This window comes from Grammomys surdaster, unplaced genomic scaffold (genome assembly GCF_004785775.1).
Source record: "Grammomys surdaster isolate TR1022 unplaced genomic scaffold, NIH_TR_1.0 126133, whole genome shotgun sequence".
In the NCBI taxonomy this organism is placed as follows: Eukaryota; Metazoa; Chordata; class Mammalia; order Rodentia; family Muridae; genus Grammomys; species Grammomys surdaster.
In genome coordinates, this window is record NW_021620941.1 from 6,584,145 (window position 1) to 6,606,015 (window position 21,871).

General features: G+C 53.1%; 1 protein-coding gene across 1 annotated transcript in view; it reads right to left on the reverse strand.

The window, feature by feature from the left end:
- Positions 1–21,865, reverse strand: part of Rxra (retinoid X receptor alpha) — an 86,801-nt gene extending 64,936 nt beyond the window's left edge. Inside the window, exon 1 of the mRNA XM_028756981.1 lies at positions 21,834–21,865. Within this exon, the coding sequence (XP_028612814.1) occupies positions 21,834–21,861 (28 nt within the window). The 5' untranslated portion in view covers positions 21,862–21,865. The remainder of the gene's footprint in view (positions 1–21,833) is intronic.
- Positions 21,866–21,871: the final 6 nt, after the last annotated feature.

Consider the following 21,871-nt stretch of genomic DNA (forward strand, 5'->3'; position numbering starts at 1 on the left):
TAGGCTACCGCCTCCATCCATCACCGGGGCTCTGCACCCACTCTGACAAAGCCCACTTCACGTCATCACCTCTCATTCTGATGTTTAAAATTTCATTCACGGCGACAGATTGGTTATTCCATCTTTGCCTTAATTAAAGAGGGCCCCAGAACGACATTTTAAACAGCAATGTCATTTTCTAATTGACACGGCTCCATTACCAAGAAAAATACGCAAACCCGCCTGAGACACAGTGCAAGCCCTTCCCCCACCCTCCCCAAGGAGAGAGGGACAGCATAGCTTCAATTTTTAATCTGCTGATGAAATATTCAGGGGCCACACAAGGATTGTATTTCCCTGAGGCATGGGATCACTGCCCTCTCCAGACTCCCCATGCTGGTGAGATACCAAGTTAGGGTGATGGGGTGAGGCGGTCTGGAAGATGGGGAGCCCACATGGGTAGCAGCTGAAAATTGGCCAGCTCAGCTACCATGACATACTTGTCTCCCACCCCATGCTACTGTCCCACTGTTAGCTCAGGTCTTTCTGTGTTCCCCAACAATATCTGCTCTGTGCAAGTAGAAGACTGCAGCCCAGAGGGACTACATGCCCAGTGACACCCACCAGGTCTCCAGGCGCATCTTGATACCAATCTGAGCTTCATATGTTAGGTCCTACCTACAGCAACGAGGCTCCTAGCATGCTAGTTTCCCAAGCAAAGTTCTGAGAGCTCAGGGCCTGGCCCACTAGTGCCAATACCACCCCATAGCTGCCATTTACACCTCAAGGCTGCATGTTTGCACAAAGCCCTACAAGGTGGGCTTTATAGGCAATGACCCTGAGATAGCAAAGAGAAAATTCTATCAGATACATGTAGATAACATGCAGGTCCTGTCAGTCCCAGCCAAGCCAAGTCCATCCAAGCCTGGCTAGACGCTGGATCCGATAGCCACGAGAGTCAAAGTGCGGAGAGGGCCACAACACTCACCAGGACAGGGACAGGCCCCAGCTCAATCCCTCAGCCTCTCCATTGCATCTCTTACTGCCAGGCATAGTTAGGAAAGCAGAGCCCACCTCCCATCTGCTCCCACTTCTGCTTCTCAACCAAGAAAATGTTCTGATGGGACAGTTCTAGACCACACAGCCAGACTGCTCCCAGAAATGCCCCCTGGCCAGGGGGCTCCACTCAGCAGAGGTCTTCACCCCCATGCTGGTTCACTAGTTATCTCAGGTGGAGGAGCACACAGGATGCACGCCATCCTCCATGTGGTACTGGCTGGACCACTAGGTCCACTCAGGGGAAAACACTAGCAGAAACCACAGGAAGAACTCTGACAGTCCCCACAGAACATAGCCATCAAAACCCCACCAGGGTTGCTGTTGTCTGAGGTGTCAGACTCTACGCTACTGCCTCCAAATAGTCATTCTCCCCTTACAGAAGGGGAAACTGAGGCTCAAGGTGTTCAAAGGGTTGCCAATAGACACCGCTGAGGAGTTGGGGACAGGAAGCGAAGCCAATGTTGTAGGAGATGCATCACTGTATAGCACCAGCCCAAGGGCTCCCTGAGGCCTGATCTTCCATCCTCTGTGGTTTCCACACCCAGTGTAGACTGGGGGCTGATGTTGCCCAGCTGCCCAGCTAGCTCCAGACAGGCCAGTTAATCAAACACTCTCTAAATGATGCAGCCTAATGCTGCTGGCCCAATGCGCCTGCCTAGCCATCTGGTAGACCAGCTTTCCCTGACCCTGGAGTTGAGCGAGCTCTGAGCACAAGCAAGAGTGTGGGGTCCAGGGAAGGGAGAATAGCACAGGATGGGGACAGGAGCCAGCAGGCCAAAAGGACTGTCCACACCACTTCTACCCTAGAGTGGCCTCTATCCACTCTGCCTACCTTCCCAGCCAGCCAGGCTCTGACCCTCCTCTGTTAAGCCTCCCAGAGGGACATCACATTACAGACTCAACACCAGAGAACGGAGACACAGAGCTACACTTCTGAAGGAAGGGAGCATGCACATCTCCAGGCAAGCTGTCAGGCACCCATAGGGTCCAGTCCAAAGCTAGACATCACCTGTACAGGGGGACCACCAGTAGGAAATCACAATACCAAGGAAGCCCTGCCCCCAAATGATGGGCCCAAATCCACACACAATTTCTGTACTAGCACTAGCAAGCATCTGGAGCCATCAGCCTTGCCTGGCACCATTGCAGAAACTAAGGTTTGCAACCAAAGATACGAGCCACTCAATTCCACAGAAAGAGGCTGTCAGCTTGGCCATAAAAGCTAACCAGGATCACCAGCTGGGCCCTCTTCTTTCCCAACCTCCAGCCAGGCTTCCCAACACCCAGTATCTCCCTGTCTATTCCCTCCAGGTCCCTTTGGCTGCCAGTTTTTCTTCTACCAACCCCTGCCAAGCCTTCCCAAAGCTATCCAAGGCTAGACCATTGGCAACATGCAAGTGTCATGATAAAGGCAAGGACAGCTAAGGCAATGGGAGGCAGTGGTTCTAGGTCAGCTGGGAAACTGGTGTCTGCATGGCCAGCCAGATCTGCCCCCAGGAGAGGCTCCAGTGAGTGAGTGAAACAGGGGGGCTCACATCCCTTCCTGGGAAATTGTAAGATGCCCTACTGGCCAATATCCTCAGCAAAAACCAGCCTTTTCTACAACTAAGTGGCATCTGCTCCTTCCAGAGTTTCACACAGAACTACAGCCTCTACTCACATAATGTACAGTGAGGGTCCCGTGGAAGCCTACTGACTACGGGCTGGGAAAGACTCCAGGGCTGGGGATGCTAGAGGTTTAAGCTATGCACTGAAACTCAGCTCTCCTTGGGACTATGACTTGGTCCATCAGCCCCAGTCTCAGCATCCAGCACATTAGGCACAGGACACCCAGTGGCACCCAACAGAAAGGTAAGCAGATGTAGTCGGTTAAATCAGGCAGGAGCTAGAGAACCACCTCAGTGGACAGTGAAGTGGCCACTTGGGTTCAGCTGAACACAAACCTCACCTGTGTGTCACCCATTCATCTTCTAAGAGATCAGACCAATCTAAGAATGATGGTCCTCAAATTGACAGCTGACACAAGTGGCCAATGTCAGTCTCCAGGGACCTTTCTAGGCAATTGTCCTGTGTTTGCTTAGAGTCAGCACCTAGCCACTTATCCAAGACTTATCATACTACAGCGGTAGTGTCCATTTTAATCCCCCAGTTAGGTCATCAAAATGTCCCACCTGACCACAGACACCCAAGTTTCACCTCCTAGGAGGCCTCCACACCTCCCTAAAACCTGTCACAGATTGCCATGCTCCAACCCATACCCTTGACAACCTATGTTCCCACAAATGTACCATCATGGAGCCCCAACTGTGTGGCCACGTCAAGTCTACACTCCAAGCCTACGAGCCCACACATCACTGCAATCCACCGGCCCTCAAACACATAGCTGCCCCAGCCTCTGGGTTCACTCCTGCCACTGGGCTTCTTCTCAGCAGGACCCACCAGACTCTACAAACAGAACCCAATTGGCACCCTGAGACACCAAACCTGGCTCTACTGTCTACAAGCCCCTCATTGTCTGTTCTTTACCCCAGAACCAGTGAGTCCCACCTCAGGGCCTTTGCACACACTACCTCTCAAGCTGGAAGGCACTTCCTCTCCATCCCCACACGCCTACTCCTTCTCATTCTATACTCTCTGCTCAAATGTCACCCTGAGGAAGGTCTTCCCTGGCTCCAGTGACCAGTAACCCCTCTACATACCAGGACCTGACCATCCTCAGTGCAGGTTCCAAGCCATCCTAGATTACCCACGGAACTCCAAAGGGTGAGGGATAGGTGATCCAGAGGGTGGTCTGTCCCACCAGACCACCCAGAGCTCCTCTGCAGCCCTCCTTGACAGATGCCCAGATGTTCCGGCTGCCCATCCGGCCAGGGAGGTGGAAGGAGGAATGTGTCTATCCCTCAGTGTCAGCCTCCTGGACAGCAGGAAGTACCGATCGACTGGGAGCGCAAAGACAAAGGCAGGCTGACCACTGAGCGCCCGCAATCCATCTCGGTCAACACTGTGGCTGTGCGGCCGTCCACCCAGTGATTTACATTTTTATTAAATCACACAGGGAAATTAGAGATGTTATTACTTGCCTAGGCTCCTTAACCCTTCCTTTGCCCATTCTCACTACTGCTGATGCTGGTGAAGATGCAGACTATAGATCCCCAAGCATCCGTCTGGCAGCTCCATAGTGGCTGAGTGTGCCCTCACTTGAGGCCATGAGCATAGCATATGCCACATACCTCCTCCAGCTGCCCCTCTGTCCATTAGGCCAATCAGGCAAACAGGAAGAGTCAGGCAGAAGGGTCTTATCTAGGACCAGCTGGCCCCTCTGCTGCCCTATGCTGTCCTGATTCAGCTTCCTCAGACTCTTGAGGCCTCACGAGAACCCTTCTCAGGAAGGTTCCACAAGCACCTGAGGATGAACACTGCCCACTACCAAGCCAACACCAGGGAGAGAGGCCAAGCAGCTTCCAGGTCAGTGGACCCAACCCACCAAACCCCATGGTCTTGTCCAGTTCCAGGCAGGCACAGAGCTAGACCCAAAGTGCAGGCAGCCAGTCAGATACATCACTGTCAGTCACCAAGGGGACATAAACCCTGTACAGCTGGGGTTTCAGTTACTGGCCTCATCCCAGCTCAGGACCACTGAAGAACTGTCCTCCTAAGTCACTGCAATGTTTCTGGAGACCCATCTCCTGGAGATGTCAGACTATGACAGCATCTGCCAGCTGAGGACACTAAGGCCTCACTAAAGTCACAGCCACTGGGCACGCCCACTCCACTGTCTTCTCAACCACCACTGGTCTAGAGCTCACTAGAACAAGTTCCAGGACAAGCCATCCAGGCAGCTACCCAGGCAAGGCCTCAGGGATACAACCCCACTCTTTCTAGGTACCTCTGTCCTGCTGAAATGTAGCCACAAGGCCGACTCCTAGGTGGCATAGACCACAGTGGGAGTGTCATTTCCTCTGCCTCCAACTCCACATCCACTGTCTCTTGCAATCAGGGCCCATACCAGCCCTTGGCCTAGCACTGAGCCCCTAAAAACACAGGAGTCATGAGGAGGCTTGGAGGAACCTAACCCAGCAGGGCTGCTTGGTGGAGGCGGTACATAAGTAATGCCTATGTCTTGTGCATTCTCATACATGTACACACCTGTCAGAAACAGAGAAGCTGGAGGGCACTAGCGAGAGCAGCAGAGTCTGGCAGGCATTCACAGGGACCCAGGAGGAGTCTAAAACCTAGGATTTAGCCCTACCCTGTTCTTCTAGGAACTGAGGACTCCACACCCACCTTCATAAGAGGAATCTCAGCTGTGGGAGGGTGCCTGGGTTGGGGTTAGACAAGAAACCTCCGGTTTCCCCCACCCTGTGGCTGCTGAGTCAGGCACACAGGGCGGACCCCAATCACAGCCCCTTCCGGTGGGTGGCGAGTATTGAGGCAGGAAACTGAACCCAAGAGAAAGCATGAGGCTTAACTGGTACCAATCCACACAGGCTATCGAAACTAGCTACCTTCCCCCTATAAGCTCAGGATAGACACCCTCACACAGAAAGGGATAGGAAAACTGAGGCCTGGAGAGGGGTATGGGAGTGGCTTTATCCATATTTATGTTGCAGACTCCAGATAGGCTAGGTCCCCACTAACCCATATCTTATGAACTCATAAGGGCAGAGATGGGGCTCAGGCCACTCTATTCCCAAGATATTGAGTCTAAATCCCCAGATATGAGAGCAAACAGCACAAGGGTTAGGGAGGAGGACATGAGCGAAGGCCCAGAGGTGGGAATGCACAGGACACAGGCATTAGGCACCTTTGGCTCAGCAGCTAGACCTAGCACAAAGTTAGTCCCATATCCTGCATGTCCTACATTGGTCAGGCATGGAGGCCAGAGAGCTTGAGGCACCAGATCCATCTCATCTGCTGAACAGATTGGTCCTCACTGCTGTCTAGGGGGAGGAAGCACTCTTTCCCACAGTTACAAAAAACACATGCAGAGGAGGAAGAAACCCAGCATTGAACACCCTGGCTGAAGGCTACAGTGAAGATGGGACCCAAGGCATGGGGACCCTGCTGGATAAGTGTCTATCTCCAATGAGCCTGGGTCACTAGAAATACCAGTGGGGTTTGGACAATGGCTTTACTCTCAAGTCCCTGTTGAGGCTACAACCAGTGTGAGTCTCCCCTTCTAGACCTGGAAACTCCTGCACTCCAGGATGGTCTCAGAAGCAGCCACCCAGATGCCCTTTCCATAAAAACACTTCACCCCACAGCTCACCGCCCCTCCAGTCCTATCGTGACTGCTCCTAGCTCAGGACCAACCCATGGGCAACTGCTCTCCTGCTGCCCCTGGGACAAGGACTCTGCAGTTCTGAGAGGCCCTCAGCCATCACTTCCTATTTCAGCCCAGAACCAAGAGATAAGCCCTATCAAGAGATAAGTTCAACAACTCTCAAAACCACTCCAGAAGTGAGAGCCCTGGGCCCACATACAGAGATGAGAAAGCAAAGACTCAGAGGAGATACGCTAGCCAGGTGCATGTGCTGTCTAAGACACATATGCTGCCCAGGTTGGCTCCCATGATCCCCAGGGTTAACACACCATCTAGGACATACATGCTGCCTAGGGTAAATGCTGCGCAGCCCCGAGGCCCACTGATGGCTTACATGGCTCTGAGGGAGGAGCACCCTCATCTCCACAGGCCAAATTCCTGAGCCCAGGGCACCCATGGGCAGCCACATGGAAATCTGTAAGCTGACGGGTCTCTCCAAGAAAGACTGCACGCACACACACACACACACACACACACACACGCACACACGCACACACGCACACACGCACACACGCACACGCACATGCTCACATACTGTGAGGTTCTGCTTCCTGGCCTCTAATCAAAGGAATGCCTAAAAACCCCAGCACCTACACATGCAGGGTCTGCCAATACCACCACAACCACATGTCCCATGTGGCTCACACTGAAGGGAAGCCACTACTACCACCAGTACCAGCACCAAGCCAGCCCAAGCAGGAAGGACTAGGAGGGAAGCTGGAAAACTTCTGTTCCTACTGGCCAAAAGCCTCAAACCTGATGGGTAGCCTAGCGCAGAGAACGTAACTCCAGCTATCAGTACCCTGGCCACAAACTAAACAGCTTCAGGGCTCAGTGACACCTCTGTGAACCTCCCCATTTCCCATCCCCCTCACTCTCCGGTGAACAGGGCAACTCTCTCCCCAGAACTCTTAAGAGGTAGAAAGGCTTAGCAGGCTAAATGGAGAGAACTTAGTGAACCCGGGTGTCCATGAAAACAGCCTTCCCCGGACCGGGGAGTCAGGGGCCTGGCTGTCCCTAGCCTGAGCAGAGTTCAGGATCCCATATCTGCCAGTCGCTAGCATAATGCTGGTTATGCTGACAGGTGAGAACCCCCACCCCAGGATGAGCTTTGCAGGTCCCTAACAGCATTCACCACTGTGGATTGAGGCTGGGCCAGGGCTGGGGAAACAAAATCCACACAAGCCATAGTGCAGTGGAGTTCTACACTCATCATACCCTGATTAGCCAGGTCTCAGCTGAACACACTGCCGGATACACATTTTCCAAAGACCGTGCCCTACCCTGCCATGAGCATACACCTCCAGAAAGAGCCAGAGAGGTGAGCAGAGAAACTGAGTCTGGCACTGAGGCACATGCCTGCCACCACCCACTACCCAGAATATAAGAAGGGCAGGAGTCCCCCTCCCCCTCAACCCCAGCACCAGGTGTACTGTTGCCATGCCACACAAACATGCATTTGAGCTCCTGTCCAGAGTTTGAGGCTTGGGCCAGGAAGCCGGGTGGAGACTGGAGGGTGGAGCCCATCTAACACAGAGTTTCTGAAAAGAGCCCACGAGGAAGTAAAAATAGGAAATAAAAATAAAATTGCTCTGACCAGCCCCAGTTGTTTGTGAAGGAAACAGGGTATCTCCTTGCCTAGCAAGGCAGGCTGGCTCCAGTACCTCCCAGATACAAGGTGTCTCCACCCATGCTGACACTATAAGGCTAACCAGGCGCCTGGGACCCAGCAGGAAGTGTTGAAAGGGGGAGTCCTGGGGTCCTGGATTCAAATTCTAACCACTGGCGACTTCTCTGTACCTCGGTGTGGCTTCAGGCAAAGAAGGGCAGAGTTAGTAAGCACTATAACCCACCATGCTGGAGCTTCCTAGTGCATCTCTACTCTGTTCCCCATCTGTAAATATGCCTGCTTTGCCTAAAGTGGACAGTTGAGAGAAAGGCACCAGAGAACAGTCTTCCACGGACAGCCTAGCCCTCATCTCCCCCACCCACACAGCCTGCCTGCAGCTCTCAGACCTAATTTCCTCATCACACAATGAGAGGAAGCCTTCCTTCCTACCCTTCCCTGCTGAGTCTTGCCAGCATTCACGCCAGGCTCCTTTACACTAAAGTGTGCAACTGACACTGGCTTTAAGCCCTACTAACTTCTTTCCCCCAGGGCACAGACCTCCTTTGTAGCTACAAGGTAGAGAAGGGCCATTTGACCTTAGCTGGCACATTTTCCTCTCCCCTACAGCATCAGGCACAGGCTGGGTCGATACTCAGAGACTGGCAGGGAGTGCCTAGGGTGCCTCAGAAAGGACTTGTCGGTGCTGAGGATGACTACTAATGACTGTTATGGTCTAGGCCTGGGGCTATTAGAATATAAACAGGACACAAGTCCCCATACACGGACACAGATGTATACAGACACACAAGGACAATACATGAACCTCATGCATGAACACAGTTACACATAGATACACACACTCATGGCCATGCACATTCACATGTGGGCACTACACAGTCTCACACATGGACATGGGTATGCACACAGACACACTTATATAGGGCCACATACATGAAACTTATGCATAAGCACAACTGTGCATGACTAACACACAGCCATGCATGCTCACACATGCCAACAGACTGAACTTCATGTATGACAGGTATGCACATAGATACAAGCTTACATATGACCGTGTACATTCCATATATAGGCAATATGCATAAACATGAGTGTACTGTAACTATGAGTGGGAATATACTCATAGATATATAATAGACAAAGGCTCATGCACAGACACATGTATGCAGACATATGTACACATGCCATGAACTCTCACACGTAAATAATATACAGAACTTCATACATGGACACAGAGTGTACACAGACACAAGCTCACACATAGCCATGCACAGTTATATGTGGACAATACACAAACCCATATGCATGGACACACATATGAAGACATACATATATGTGGCTATGCATGCTTACATGTGGCTAACATACAGAACTTTATAGATGAACACAAGAGTACATATAGACACATACATAACCATTCACACTTGCATATGGCTAGTATACAGAATTTCACATACAGACACATCATGTTCACTCACATATGGAAGATGCACAGAACCCATTAATAGGCACAAGTACATACACAGACACACATGTGTGGCTACATATACTCAATGTAGCTAATACACAGAGCCTACATATGAACACAAGCATACACATACATATGGCCATACATACTCATATACACAAAACCTCATAGATGGACATGAGTATCCATCAGACACACACAGATGGCCATGCACAATGGATAATACATAGAACCTCACCCACAGACATGAAGCACACAAAGACACTCTCAGACTAGGACTCAGATGCACACACAGAGGGTTAGGCATGGGAACAAGTACCATCCACACACACAGAGTTCTGCACTCACACTTGCCTAGCATCCAGTCACACAAACAGCAGGAGGGCCCTGTGCTCACAGTAGTCTGGGCTCTAAAAGCCTAGGGGAAAGTCTGAGGTGGCCAGCATGGCCGAGATAAGGCAGGAAGGCTAGAAGAGAGAACCACACACTACAAACCAGGGCTGCTGTCTGTAGACCCTACAAGCTGGCCAGGAGGCTGGCGAGGCTCAGGACTCCATGAATGAGATCACAACAAGTGGGGGCTGAGGACAAAGGGACAAAAGGACCTTCGCCATTCTAGTTCCCCATGTCTCAAGGGCCAACCCCACATGCTGTCAGTCCTGCTCGATACCCCACAGCTGACAACTCAGATCCCTCAGTACCCAGTTTTCCACACCAAGTGAGGAGGCCACAACAGGAGGAGAATGGTGACAACAGTCACAGTGTTGTTCTCAGAAAGGCAGCCAGGGAAACCTGTGGGTGGGGGGCAGAGGAGTCTTAGGGGAGAGGCCATTTCAAGAACCCTGGAGGAACTTGAGCTCCAGGAGCAGAGAGGGGCCCCCAAAGACCAACTCCCACAGCACTTCACCCACATGTCCCAGCAGGTGCAGGGTTCCCTAGGATCTCCACCATGCCAGGCTGGAATCATGGTCAAGGGTGAGGACTGCACAGCCCCCTCTGGTAATGACATCACAGCTTATCAGGCCTGTCCAGGGCCACATGGGCCCAACAGCTGTCCTCTGCTCTGTCCCATGAGTGACCATGTGTCCGGCTACCCAGCCCAGGAGACACAATAACTATCCACAAGTAGATAAGTTCCCATGCCATTGTGGGCAAACAAGACCATGGCATCAGCAAGCCAAAACCAGCTTGCCAGCCACAGCTTCAAGAGCGAGATGCCCAAAGAGTACACACCACCTACCAGTGAGTTATCCAAGGGTGGCACAGTGACCTGTCCCATGACCCTATGAAATGTCAACCTGGGTCAGAGGAACCAGACTAGACTAAAGTCTGATCCATAAACCAGAAGTGGTATTCATGTCCTGCAACCAGGTGGACAGATGTTAGATCTGACACAAGAAGGTCCTGAAACACTACAAAATTATCCCTTATAGACCAAAACACATCAGTCACAGGGAGTCAGAATGAGCCAATCAGGTCAGATGTCTGGCTGTAGCTGAACCCCTAAACACCTGCCCAGAGAAGTCTTATAAATAACACTGCCAGGCCAGCCAGGGAAGCTGCCAGTGCCTACAGCTCTGCCTCTCTGACCAGAGTGGCATCATGGATACTCATGAGGCACAGAGCAGGACAGCCCTCCCCATGGGCCATCAGAGGAAGGAAGAACAGTTAAAGAGGACATCCTGAGTCACAAAGCTGTCTGTAGGCCATATCATCACGTGCATACCCCATCCGGGTCAGTCAAACTTCTCCTGCAGTCCAAAAACCACAGGCAGTGTTGTGAGGGAGAAGCAGCCAGAACCACAGGGGTCCAGACACCCCTCAACACCATCACAAATCCAGAACCACGTCTCCTCTTACTTATGCCAGACCTGGGGGGGCCACCCTGCTAGAGATGGCTTAGCCTTGTGCTATACAGAGTCACCAAGACAAGAGTACATGATGCCCAAAAAGAAGTAGAAATCTAGGATAGATAGGACAGAGTCTACTCAAAATCTGACTCACAGGATCCTCTTGACAGCTGAGAGGGACCTCAGCCCTCCTCAGCCCTACCCCAGGTCTCCCCTACTTCTTACCTAGTAACCACCTCTCATTTGCTACTACCTGCCTTGACAATTGCCCCTTGTATAGGAGCACACGTCACCTCCACAGGCTCTACCTCCTAAGAGATTCAGAGCATTCCGATCCCAGTGTCATCTGACCTCCCCTCCAGCCCTCTGTCCTCAGTCCCTCGGATCAGACTCCACACTCTCCCTCCAACGCTCTTCCTCACATCTGTAACCACACAGCTTGCCGCTGGTCTCTAAAGCTCCTCGTGAGCACACGGTCTCCTACTGCGCATCACTGTATCCCGCTGGAACCCCAGGCTGCCGTGTGCCTGCTCCTACGTGTCTCGCTATACTCTGGTGGCCTGTGTGCCCCAGAGTGGTCCTCTATGGCTGGGTGCTAATGGACCTGCCTCAGCTCCCTAACCCCTTAAAAGATTGCCACTCAGCAGGCCAAGCTACAAGAAACCAGTCCTTGGAATTGAAGGTCTGAAACTGCACCCACTCGTGCCATGGTCAGGAACAGAACTGCTGGAGGCCAGAGCCAAGGGACACCCAGAAGTCTTAAAGCTGATCACCACAGGGGAAAGTACGCTGCTGCCAGACTTAGGAATGGCAACTTCAAAACATTCTGCCCCAGAAGCCAGGGAAGACACCACACTAATTCTGGGGTAGGGGCTCATTCCATAACACCCTGCAGTATTTGTGGCACACAGCACTGGGGATTCTGCAGCAAACAGCCCTGGAGCCACCTTCCCTGAAGGATGGTACATGTAGAGCCAGCATATCCAGAAAGACTCGGGTAGTGGGTCCTGAGAAAAGGGCTGAGTCCAATTCTGCCATAAACTGCCAAGGATCCTGGAGGGAACCACAAGCATGTACTCCCACCTCTGCCAAAACTGGGTGTCCATCCTTCCTGCCAAGGAAATCAACTGAGGAAGAGAGTTACACACCCTGATTCAGGAAGTACATGCAGCAGAGAGCAAGGGGTAGGAGCCCCTAAGAAGCTAAGGGGCCTGGAGACCACCATCACCACCCGGCCTTTCTAGGCCAGGTCCCCAACCTCAACTGGTGGCATGCCCAGAAATCATGCCCAGGGAGCCCAAGAGGAAAGGAAGCTCTACTCCTGGTACGATGACTCAGTCCCCACTTTTCAACCCTTCTCAACCTTGATCCTGGGCAGAAAGTTCAGAGCAGGATGGGCGGGGGTGGCTCTGCCACCTCCCGTGGACTCTGGTCCCAATCAGAGCTGTCCTCCAACCAGCAAGGAGGGACAGGGCCAATACTTCTTATAGTTTCCTGGGCAGATGACACCAAAAGTGCCCATGGGAACAGAAATGGGGATGGACCAGAGATGCGGAGATTGGCTGGTTGTAGGGGCAACCCTACTGTTCCTTCCAGAATAGGCGTGAGTCCCAAAGCTAGCACCCTCCAGTGGGCAATGACCTGTAACGGGCCAGCAGGGTCACAGTCCAGCCCAGGAAGTCTTGAAAACCAGGAGAGGGGACAGTCATCAGGGGAACAGCTCAGAGGGTCTTGCAACCACCACATCTCCACCAGGCTCTGCCTCAGCACCACATAGAGTTAATCATTCCTACATGAGCCAAACACACACGCTCACATGGCTTCCATAGCACATACATCCATGACCCAGGAAGCAAGAGGCAGGCCAGAGAAGTCTGGCTAGGCAGATGGATCCTTCTGGAGCCCTTGAGGGAAGACCTATGCTCATGCCCATCTAGGCAACTCATCACGAGACCCTCAGCTGGAGGAGGGCATAACTGCCTGGAAAAGGTCTGCTTTAATTCCACAGCTTGTCTAGCAGACTTGTGATTTGTAATTCAAAACCTAACTGCAGCACCTCCATCAAGTGCCCCGATTTCCCAGGCACCTTATAAGTGAAGCAACTGAAGAAGGCCAAGATGATTTTGCCAGTGGTGGTTCACACTGTACTAGAGACAGCACTCTCTCACCACACAGGGGGGTCTAGTCACCAGTAAATATTAAACATGAAGAAGTTGGGTGAGAGAGAAGAGGATGGGAGGTACCTCGTGGGTCAGGAGAGGCTACAGAGCCACCTGACCTCAAGTGTAGGAGGCACTTACTGGGGTGAATGTGGAGCAATGGAGAGCCATAAAAAGGTCTAGGTACAGAAGGTCAGAGCCCAAAGACAGAAAACTGGTCCCCACTTAGACAGACAAGGGGGTGACCTACTCATCTCTAGGCCTCATGCCCCTTCCCTTAAGAGTCACAGTATCTGCAATGCATGCTCCTTAACCTCAAAGTGTCTAACGTCTCCAGTTGAAATCCAGAGCCATGTCTAGCCCTATCACCAATGACTAGCTAAGTGCCCATGGCTTCCTAGGCCTTGGAGACATCTCAATCTGATTTCTGCCCCCTCAGCTAAGAGAGGAAACACAGTAACTCCTGAGGAGCTGGTCGCCAGCTGTAGTATGTGACTGAATGCCTACCAATCCAGAACAAAGCCAAGGTGCCACAGCACAGGTGAAAGACAGAGGCCTCCAACTGCCAAGAGTCCTAGGGAGGCCCAGGCCCAGGCCCAGAGGAGGGAAAGAGCTGCTTAGGAACACACAGACAGCTGGGCAGAGAGTGCCTTGGCAAGGCAGAATCCGGAGCTGGGGGAGCCTCCCAAACCAAGAGCAGTTGCAATATCTCTAAAAGGCCATTCTGTATAGCTACATACCAAGAGGGTATGCAACAGTCACCAGGAGACTGACGGAAAGGCGCACTACGAGGTCCCTGAAGGAGACCTTCGTGCAGGGCTCCACCTCGTTTTTCACTTCATGGCCCACTCAGGGGGATACTGAGCTGAAGGAATGGCTTATGTTTTTGCTGACACATGCTGCATGGTGCCCAGTGCTGTCTGGGGAGCACCTGTCTGGTGAAGCATCTGGACACCAGGCCTTGACTTTCCAAAGAATGAGGTTACACGGCCCTGCCAGCCCCTCTCCAGAGCTCTGGGCATCTTCTAGCCCCAGCAAAGCCAGAGGTCGATTCCATCCGCTGGGCAACACATGTTTGGCCCTGCCCTTGGGAAGTCTCAGAAAGAGATACAGGATTGAAGCTGGCCTCTCAGAAGCCACATGGGCTAAGCATGCCATTCAGCCAAAGGCCTGGAATCCCATCCCACATCCCCTGTAGGGGAGCAGGACAACAGGCAGAGAAGCAACTGGTTTGAAGACAAAACTGAAACCCAGACTGATGCTACCCTTTGCATGACCTAAGACAAAAACATAGAGGACAGTCGTAGCCAGTGTGGGAAGCCAGCTAGCCGGCAGACAATGGCAGGGGTGGCCACCAAGTCCCTGAGGCCTAGAACTTCACTTCAGAGGGCCTAGACAAATGAAGCACCTTCTGAGCCTCTAAGCAGCTACTCCAGCCACCTGGACTGTCACCGCCTGACCTCTGCCCGGGGCCAGCACGGACACTTAAGCTAAATTGGTCAATTATGGGATACTTAGATCCCTCACGGGGCTTCCCAACCTCCCTGCACTCTGGGCTGTAGCACCAGGAAGCCAGTTGAATCAGTAACCTCATTATAGCCAGCGCACACCCAGTGGCTTTGAACTCCTCAGGGTTTATCCACAGGCACTGCAGGATTTACACACACACACACACACACACACACACACGCACACACAAAGAGAGAAAGAGAGAGAGAGACAGACAGACAGACAGACAGACAGACAGACAGAGAGACACAGGGCCTAGCCTAGACCCAGCCTACCATGCTCCCCTCCCCTCCCACTCAGGATGCTATAGCCTCTGCTAACAGCCATCAGCACCAGCCCTGGGTGCCAGGATGCTGTCTGGGAAAGTTGTGTCTAGCCAATGGGCCAGCATAGGTCCAGGGAAGCTAGAGTATAGTCTGGTCTCCATGGAAGATAAGACATTGAGCCTATAGCTCCTGAGTCCCTAGCCCATCTGAGAGAACTTGCCTCTGGAATAGGGTATCATAAAGGACAGATTTGAACTTGGGCAAGGAAGACCCTTAGTTAACATCTAGAGCCTCAGTACTGACTCCTCCCCCAAGGGATCCCAGAGTCCCAATGCCAAGCCCAGAAGCCTTCTCTTTACCCTCCGGGTCTCGACTCTGATGCCACAGACAAGGCTCCCTCAAGGCCAGCCTGGTCTCTAATACCATCCAATACACTGGGCCTATCTGTCCTCCCAGACCATGGCATAAATTTGTGACCACTAAACTGTTCCCTCACCTTTCTGGGAGACCCTGGCATCACAAGCCCCAGGCCTGGGCATGTATCAGCCAGGGTGTTAAGGGATTTTCCCAAGAATAGGCCAAAGGCACAAGTGCAAAACAGAGTCAACTGCAAGGAATAGGAAGAAAGCAATCCTCTCCTCCACAGCAGTGCCACTAACCAGGAAAGGAGGAGACTCTACAGGCCAGGCCAGGTCAGCCTAGAACTCCAGGGTCTGTGGGAGACCCCTCCCCAGCCTAAATACTGCAAGGATGGGCCCAACCAGGGCCTCCATAGCCAGCAGAAGACACTTTCCCCTTAGCCCCATGCACCGCCTCTAACCCACCTCTGTATACTCAGGGGACTTGAGACAGCTCCACCTAGCACTCTCATCGGCCAGGCCTGCCTCTGGTCTGGCTATGTTTGTAATGCACACCCCCTCCTCTGCCAACGTCACCATGGGCTGGAGGACAAGGTGGCTGTGCCAAGCAGGTGCACCCTAATTACATGGGGATGGAGGCTACCAGCAGGCCTGAAGTCCCCTTAGGAAGAATGCAGCACAATGCTGCTAGATCCCCAAAGGCCAGGCCACAGTGCACATGTGTGCATGCATACACATGTAACATGTTCTGGACAGGGACTGCAGATATAACCAAGTCCGTGCCCTGCCCTGGAACTATGTGGGGCTGCCTTCCTCTGGTCCCCTGCCACAGGCCCCAATGGATCTTACTACCACAGAGCTTGGTCCTGGCAGGGTGAGGCAGAGTAGCTAAGCCAGTGGGTCTTCTGCTAGAAAGTACCACTTGCTATCCCCACCCCCAACCTTCTATAGCCCAGTGGATCCTTACAACTTTTCCCAGCATCCCAAAAAAGCTCTCAGCTTGACAATCAAGAAGTCTCCACTCTCCAGTGACTCTTGAGGAAGGAGAGCAAACCTCCCAGGGTCAAGGGTCCAGAGCCTTCATAGTGAGACCTCACATCTTCCAGTCAAAAGACAAAATAGCCACTAAGCTTAGGAATGGAAGCAGCTCAGGATTCCTGGGGAACTGGACTGGGCATGGACCCCACTCTTGTAAGCAGCTTCTTAAGGTGCTGACAGAACAGGACCTGAGCAAGTTCAAGAACAAGTTTTGGCCCAGCTGAAATCAGGGCTGGGCCTGTCTGGGAAATCAATTTGCAGAGCAGAGAACCACACAGAGACATGATACTGAAGTGCCAAGGAAAACAGACCCTACCACAGGGTTTCCCATCACTAATCAAGACAGCCCTGGGTCAGCCATGAGGTCCTGAATTAAGTGCCAGTTACACAGCAGGCACCCAGCGGATATGTATCAGCACCCTCTCCAAGTGGCAGATCCTGAATCGGTAGGCAGCGATGGAAAAGAGCAGTGGCTGTGAGAAGCAGCCAGCCTCACAGATCCGTGTGACGTTTAGGAGGCCCTGGGAGGGCCACAACACTGGCCTGCTGCCTCATGGTGGGGTGGAAAGCAGCACCAGGTAAGTGTTGGGGGGTCTGTTTGTGTCTGTGCACACCCAGGCCTCTCCTCACACATCCTGGGCCAATTTTATTTAGCTGCTTTCTGCTCCGTTTCACGCTCATTCAGCTGCTGAGCTAGACAATTGCTTTGTAACTCTAGGGTGCAATTTCCCTGTCTGTGAGGCGCTGGGGCACGACTGCTCAGAACATCTCGCACCAGGCTTGGGTGGGTGTGCTCACGCGAAGTCCTTCGCTCCATCAGACTCACTGAGCCTTGGGGAGAGTCATGCAGCAGCTGGGGTCTGTCCAGGGAGCCTAGCAGAGGAGAGGAAACCGAGGCAGGGACACCTGGCCAACGAGTTGCAGCTGTGTTGTCTTGGTGCCCAGTCTTCACCTCTGTTCCATATCCAATGGTATAGGGGATTCTCAGGATGGTTTTGGCTCAACACTGGTTACCCACCCCTATCCTGAGGCAGAGACCCCTATCCTAAGGCAGAGACCCAAAAAGGACCTAGATACAGGCCTCACCTTGGGAAAGAGGGAATCACACCCCACAAAAAGAGCTCTATGAATTACCAACCAGCCTAGGACAAAACAGGCTGCATGTTCAACAGCCTTTAAAATCAAGGAATATGTCCATTTTACAGATGCAGATGGCAGATATCAACTATCCAGCTGCATCTGTCCTTCAGTCTTCTGTGGCTGTGAGGGAGAATATGGCCATGGAAAAGAGTCTGAATAAAAAAAAGAAACAGGGAAGGAACAATATACCTTATAACCAGGCCATGCTGCAGACCCATGGACGGGGGACAGTCCATCTCCCCCCAGCCTTCCCCAGCACTGAAACAGCCTTTTAAACAAAACACTGGGGCTGATGAGGTGGCTTAGTGGGTAAGGTACTTGCTATCAAAGACTGAGTTCAATCCCTGAATCGTACATGATGCTGAAAGGAAAGAAGCAACTCCCAAAAGTTGTCCCCTAGCCTCCATACAAATGCTGTGGCACATGTGCCTGCACACACACACACACACACACACGTAATTTGTTTTTAAATAGCATTGGGACAAAGGTTTCGAAGGTGATCCCCCAAACGGACACACTCCCAGCCACAATCCAGATACCTATACTCTTGAGAGCCAGGACTCCTGCTTCATCCCTGGCCCGCCTGATAGTAGTTCCCATGAAAATCCAATAGCCAATCTGATACCTCAAGGCCCTGCCCAGCCCACAAGCTTTAGGCCTAAGGAGCAGGGAAGGAAGGCAGGTCTTGGCTCGTCCTGGCCCTAGGCCATCTGCAAGGTTCCAGGCCTATGTCTTAAGATAGCTGAGCCAGGTCTACCATTCCCTGCAAAGCTATGCCTCACTCACCATGGAGACCCTGGCCTGAATATGCACATAGCAAGACCCCATTCCCTGGAAATAGGAAGCTCCAGGTGGCCTCACCGAGTGCTGGGCCCAAGATTCTCTCACACCACCTTCTATGCAGTTTGATTCTGTCCACACATGTATACCAGAGTTCCTTTGGTACTTGTGGTCATCCCTTGGGTGGAGAAACAGAGGCCTGAGTGCCTCTACATTGTCCACAGAGTGACAACCCCTCTGGAACACTCCTTTCCTAGGGGATGGCAGGAGGATGGGGTAGGGATCCCCACTCTTACACTCAACCTCCAGAACAGTTGCGGCATGGGTGGTACAAAAAGGCACTAGCAAGGAAATCAGAGGGGCCTCCCTGAGGAGGTGCACCTAGCCCCAGACTTGAAGGACACACACAGCTGGAAGAGTCACCCTGGCCCTAGCAGGCCTGGGAGACAGCACACAGCAGCTGCCCCATGTGATCAGGCTGCAGGCTAGACTCTGTACCCCACACACCCCACAGCCTCTGAGCAGTGCAGACCTGAGCTGTATGTAGAGCTCCCCACCCTCAGTGACTCCTTCCTGTGGGCCTAGCTCTCTGAGTCCACATCTGAGACAAATACTTGTGCCCAACACAATAGTCAGTGGCAGCCCAAAGAAGAATACAGCAGGCAAGGCCACCACCACAGTCAGACCACCATCAGGGGGTCACTTTTTCTTGCCCTAACACTTCCTCAGTCAACAACAGAGTCTCCTCCAGAGTTTCCCAAAAGAAATGCCCAAATCAGTAGGCAGCCGGGGACCTAAACATGAACTGCCTAGTCAGGCCCAAGCTGGACTCCAAGCCCAGCCTCCTGAGAGTCATGTGACCCTGTTATTTCGGGACTCCCGGAATGTGCTCTATTTTGGGTCACAAGGGCTCAGATGTAACTAAAAGCCCCCTTGGGCAGGCCCCAAGCTCACCAAGTCCCCAAGTACCACGAAAGAGGGTGGTTAAAGGTCTAGAGCCCTACTTCTGGAAACCTGTTACCCTCACAAGCAAATGGGCCACTAACAGCTGAGAGGGTCAGTGCAGGCTTGAGACCTTTGGACTCTGCAGGCTCAGCCCTCCAGTCCCACCATCCAGGCTGAGGCCAGCCCTTAGCCCAAGTCCCCAACTAGCATGGAAGAAGACCAGCCCTGGGCAGCAGGGCCAGGAAACAGGGGCTGCCTGAGGCAAATTCACCAACCTCCCTTTCTTCCCGGATCCGTCCAGTACAGATCAGCTCAACTGACAGGAGCTTGGAGGCTACCAAACCCACACAGTGCATACTGGAAAGAACTCTCAGGTCTGGACCCCAAAAGCAGCAAGGTAGTGAAAAGGGATGGTCAAACTTTCCTAGACACTTCAAGTGGGGACCCTGGATAAGGCAGATTCTCTGACACTCAGCCCCCAGGAGGGATTAGGCTGTGTTGACAAAAGGGCTTAGGCAAGTAGCTGCTTAAATGGACCTTCAACTGCACTGGACTTGAGAGCTGGTCACAAGCTTAGTAAAAAATAAAACATAATCAGAGCCCAGGACTCAGTCCTCAGCCCTGGGGCATGGGCTGCCTGGAAGGCCACAAGCTGGTCCTGAGATCCAGCACTCTGTGAAGCCAAGACATCAGCTCCGAGACACAACTCCTCTTCATGGAGACTCCAGCCCAGCCACCCTGTAACCTTGTTCCCAGTTTAGTATGCGTCAACTTTGAGAATGGGTTCTATCTCTCCTGGGGTGTTGTTCCCAACTCAAGACCTAGCCAAAGTATTGCTAGGCCCAAGCCGTGTCCCAGGCCAGACTGAGCAAAGCATTCCTGTATGTATGTGAAGGCCTGGGTGGAGGAGAAAGAGATGTCTCAGGAGCCCCACACAGCCCCACACCAGGCCCCATAGCAACAAGCCACAGTAACAAAGCTTTCTTGTCGGCCAATTCTGGCAGGGGGTTCCAATGCCAAATCCACCATTTGTAGCCTCTAAGTGAGGCCGTTCCCAGTCAGTTTCTCAACTTAAACATGGACAGGAGTTTACAGCCTGGGAGCTAAACCCCCAGCTCAGGTATGCCTCCACTGTCTCTATCACTACTCATAAGGATGCAGAATGTGAAGCTTTGACAGACTTGTAACACTACCCCAGTCACTCGGCAACAGACCTGTCTGTGAGAAGGCTGGGGGTTAAGGAGGTGCCATCTCCCCAAATCACCAAAAGTCCTGGCAGCCATGCTGAGTTTTGATCACCCTTCCGGGTAGCCAAAACGCACTCCAAATCTCATATGGGGTGGGCAGGCAGAGAGGCAATGATCATCGTGGACCTTCGTCCATAATCAGCTGTCCTGATTTCCATTCAGCACAAATTCTTCACCAGCCTGACAGCCTGGCTGCTGTCCTCACCACCAAATTAATATCTTTCCCGGAGCTCATTTATAAAGTCTCCCTACTCTGCTTCCCTCTGGCTCCCAAAACCCCAGGGAGAGCAATGAGGGGGAGAGGGGGGGTTCTGACCCTGCTTGGTTCTACTCCTGGAGTTGGCAGGCTGTTTGGGGTTGGGTGCTGCTGGCGGGAGGGTTGCAGGACAAGAAAACGATCCTTCTGCCGATGGGCTAAATACAGAGAAGAACAACTAGGGGTGCCAGAGCGCAGGGCCACAGTTTTGGGTTTAATGCAGAGTCTGAGCAGAGATTCCCCTGAGTGACCGTGCCCACCTATGTTTGGTCTGCTGTCAGGGAACTGCAAGATCACAGACTCCGTCCTAGGCAAAGAGACAGCCAGGGGCCAGCGGCCTTCTCCAAGTGGCAGCCCGACGAGCCGGGAAGAGCAGTGGCCTCCTGGAGCCCAGTGCGTCGTCCCCATCCCAATGCCAGGGAGGCCCGTAGCCCTCCAGCGAGCGCAGAAGTTGATCCTCTGGCGTGGCCGGGTTCCCGGGCAGCTGGGGCTGGGCGCCCCGGGGCTTCGCGGAAGCGCAATGCGCAGCGTGAGGGACCCTCTCCACGTCCCGAGCGAACCTGCGCTCGCGCCAGCCCCGCCGCCCACTCCCGCTTCTCGGCAAATCAGAGGCCCGGCGTCCTCGCCGTCTCCCGCCGCGCGCCCGGGCCCGGGAAAAGTTGCCCTGTGCCCACTCGCCTCCCAGGGCCCGGCGCGCTAACTCTCGGTACCGCCACGGCGCGGGGTAAATGGGCCCGGCCGGACCCCCGCGCGCGTTGCGCACGCGCCCCCGCCCCGCCGGCCCCGGCCCCCTCCCTCGCCCGCGCCGCTGCGGCCGGCACTCACCGAGCGGCAGGAAATGTTTGGTGTCCATGTCTGCGACT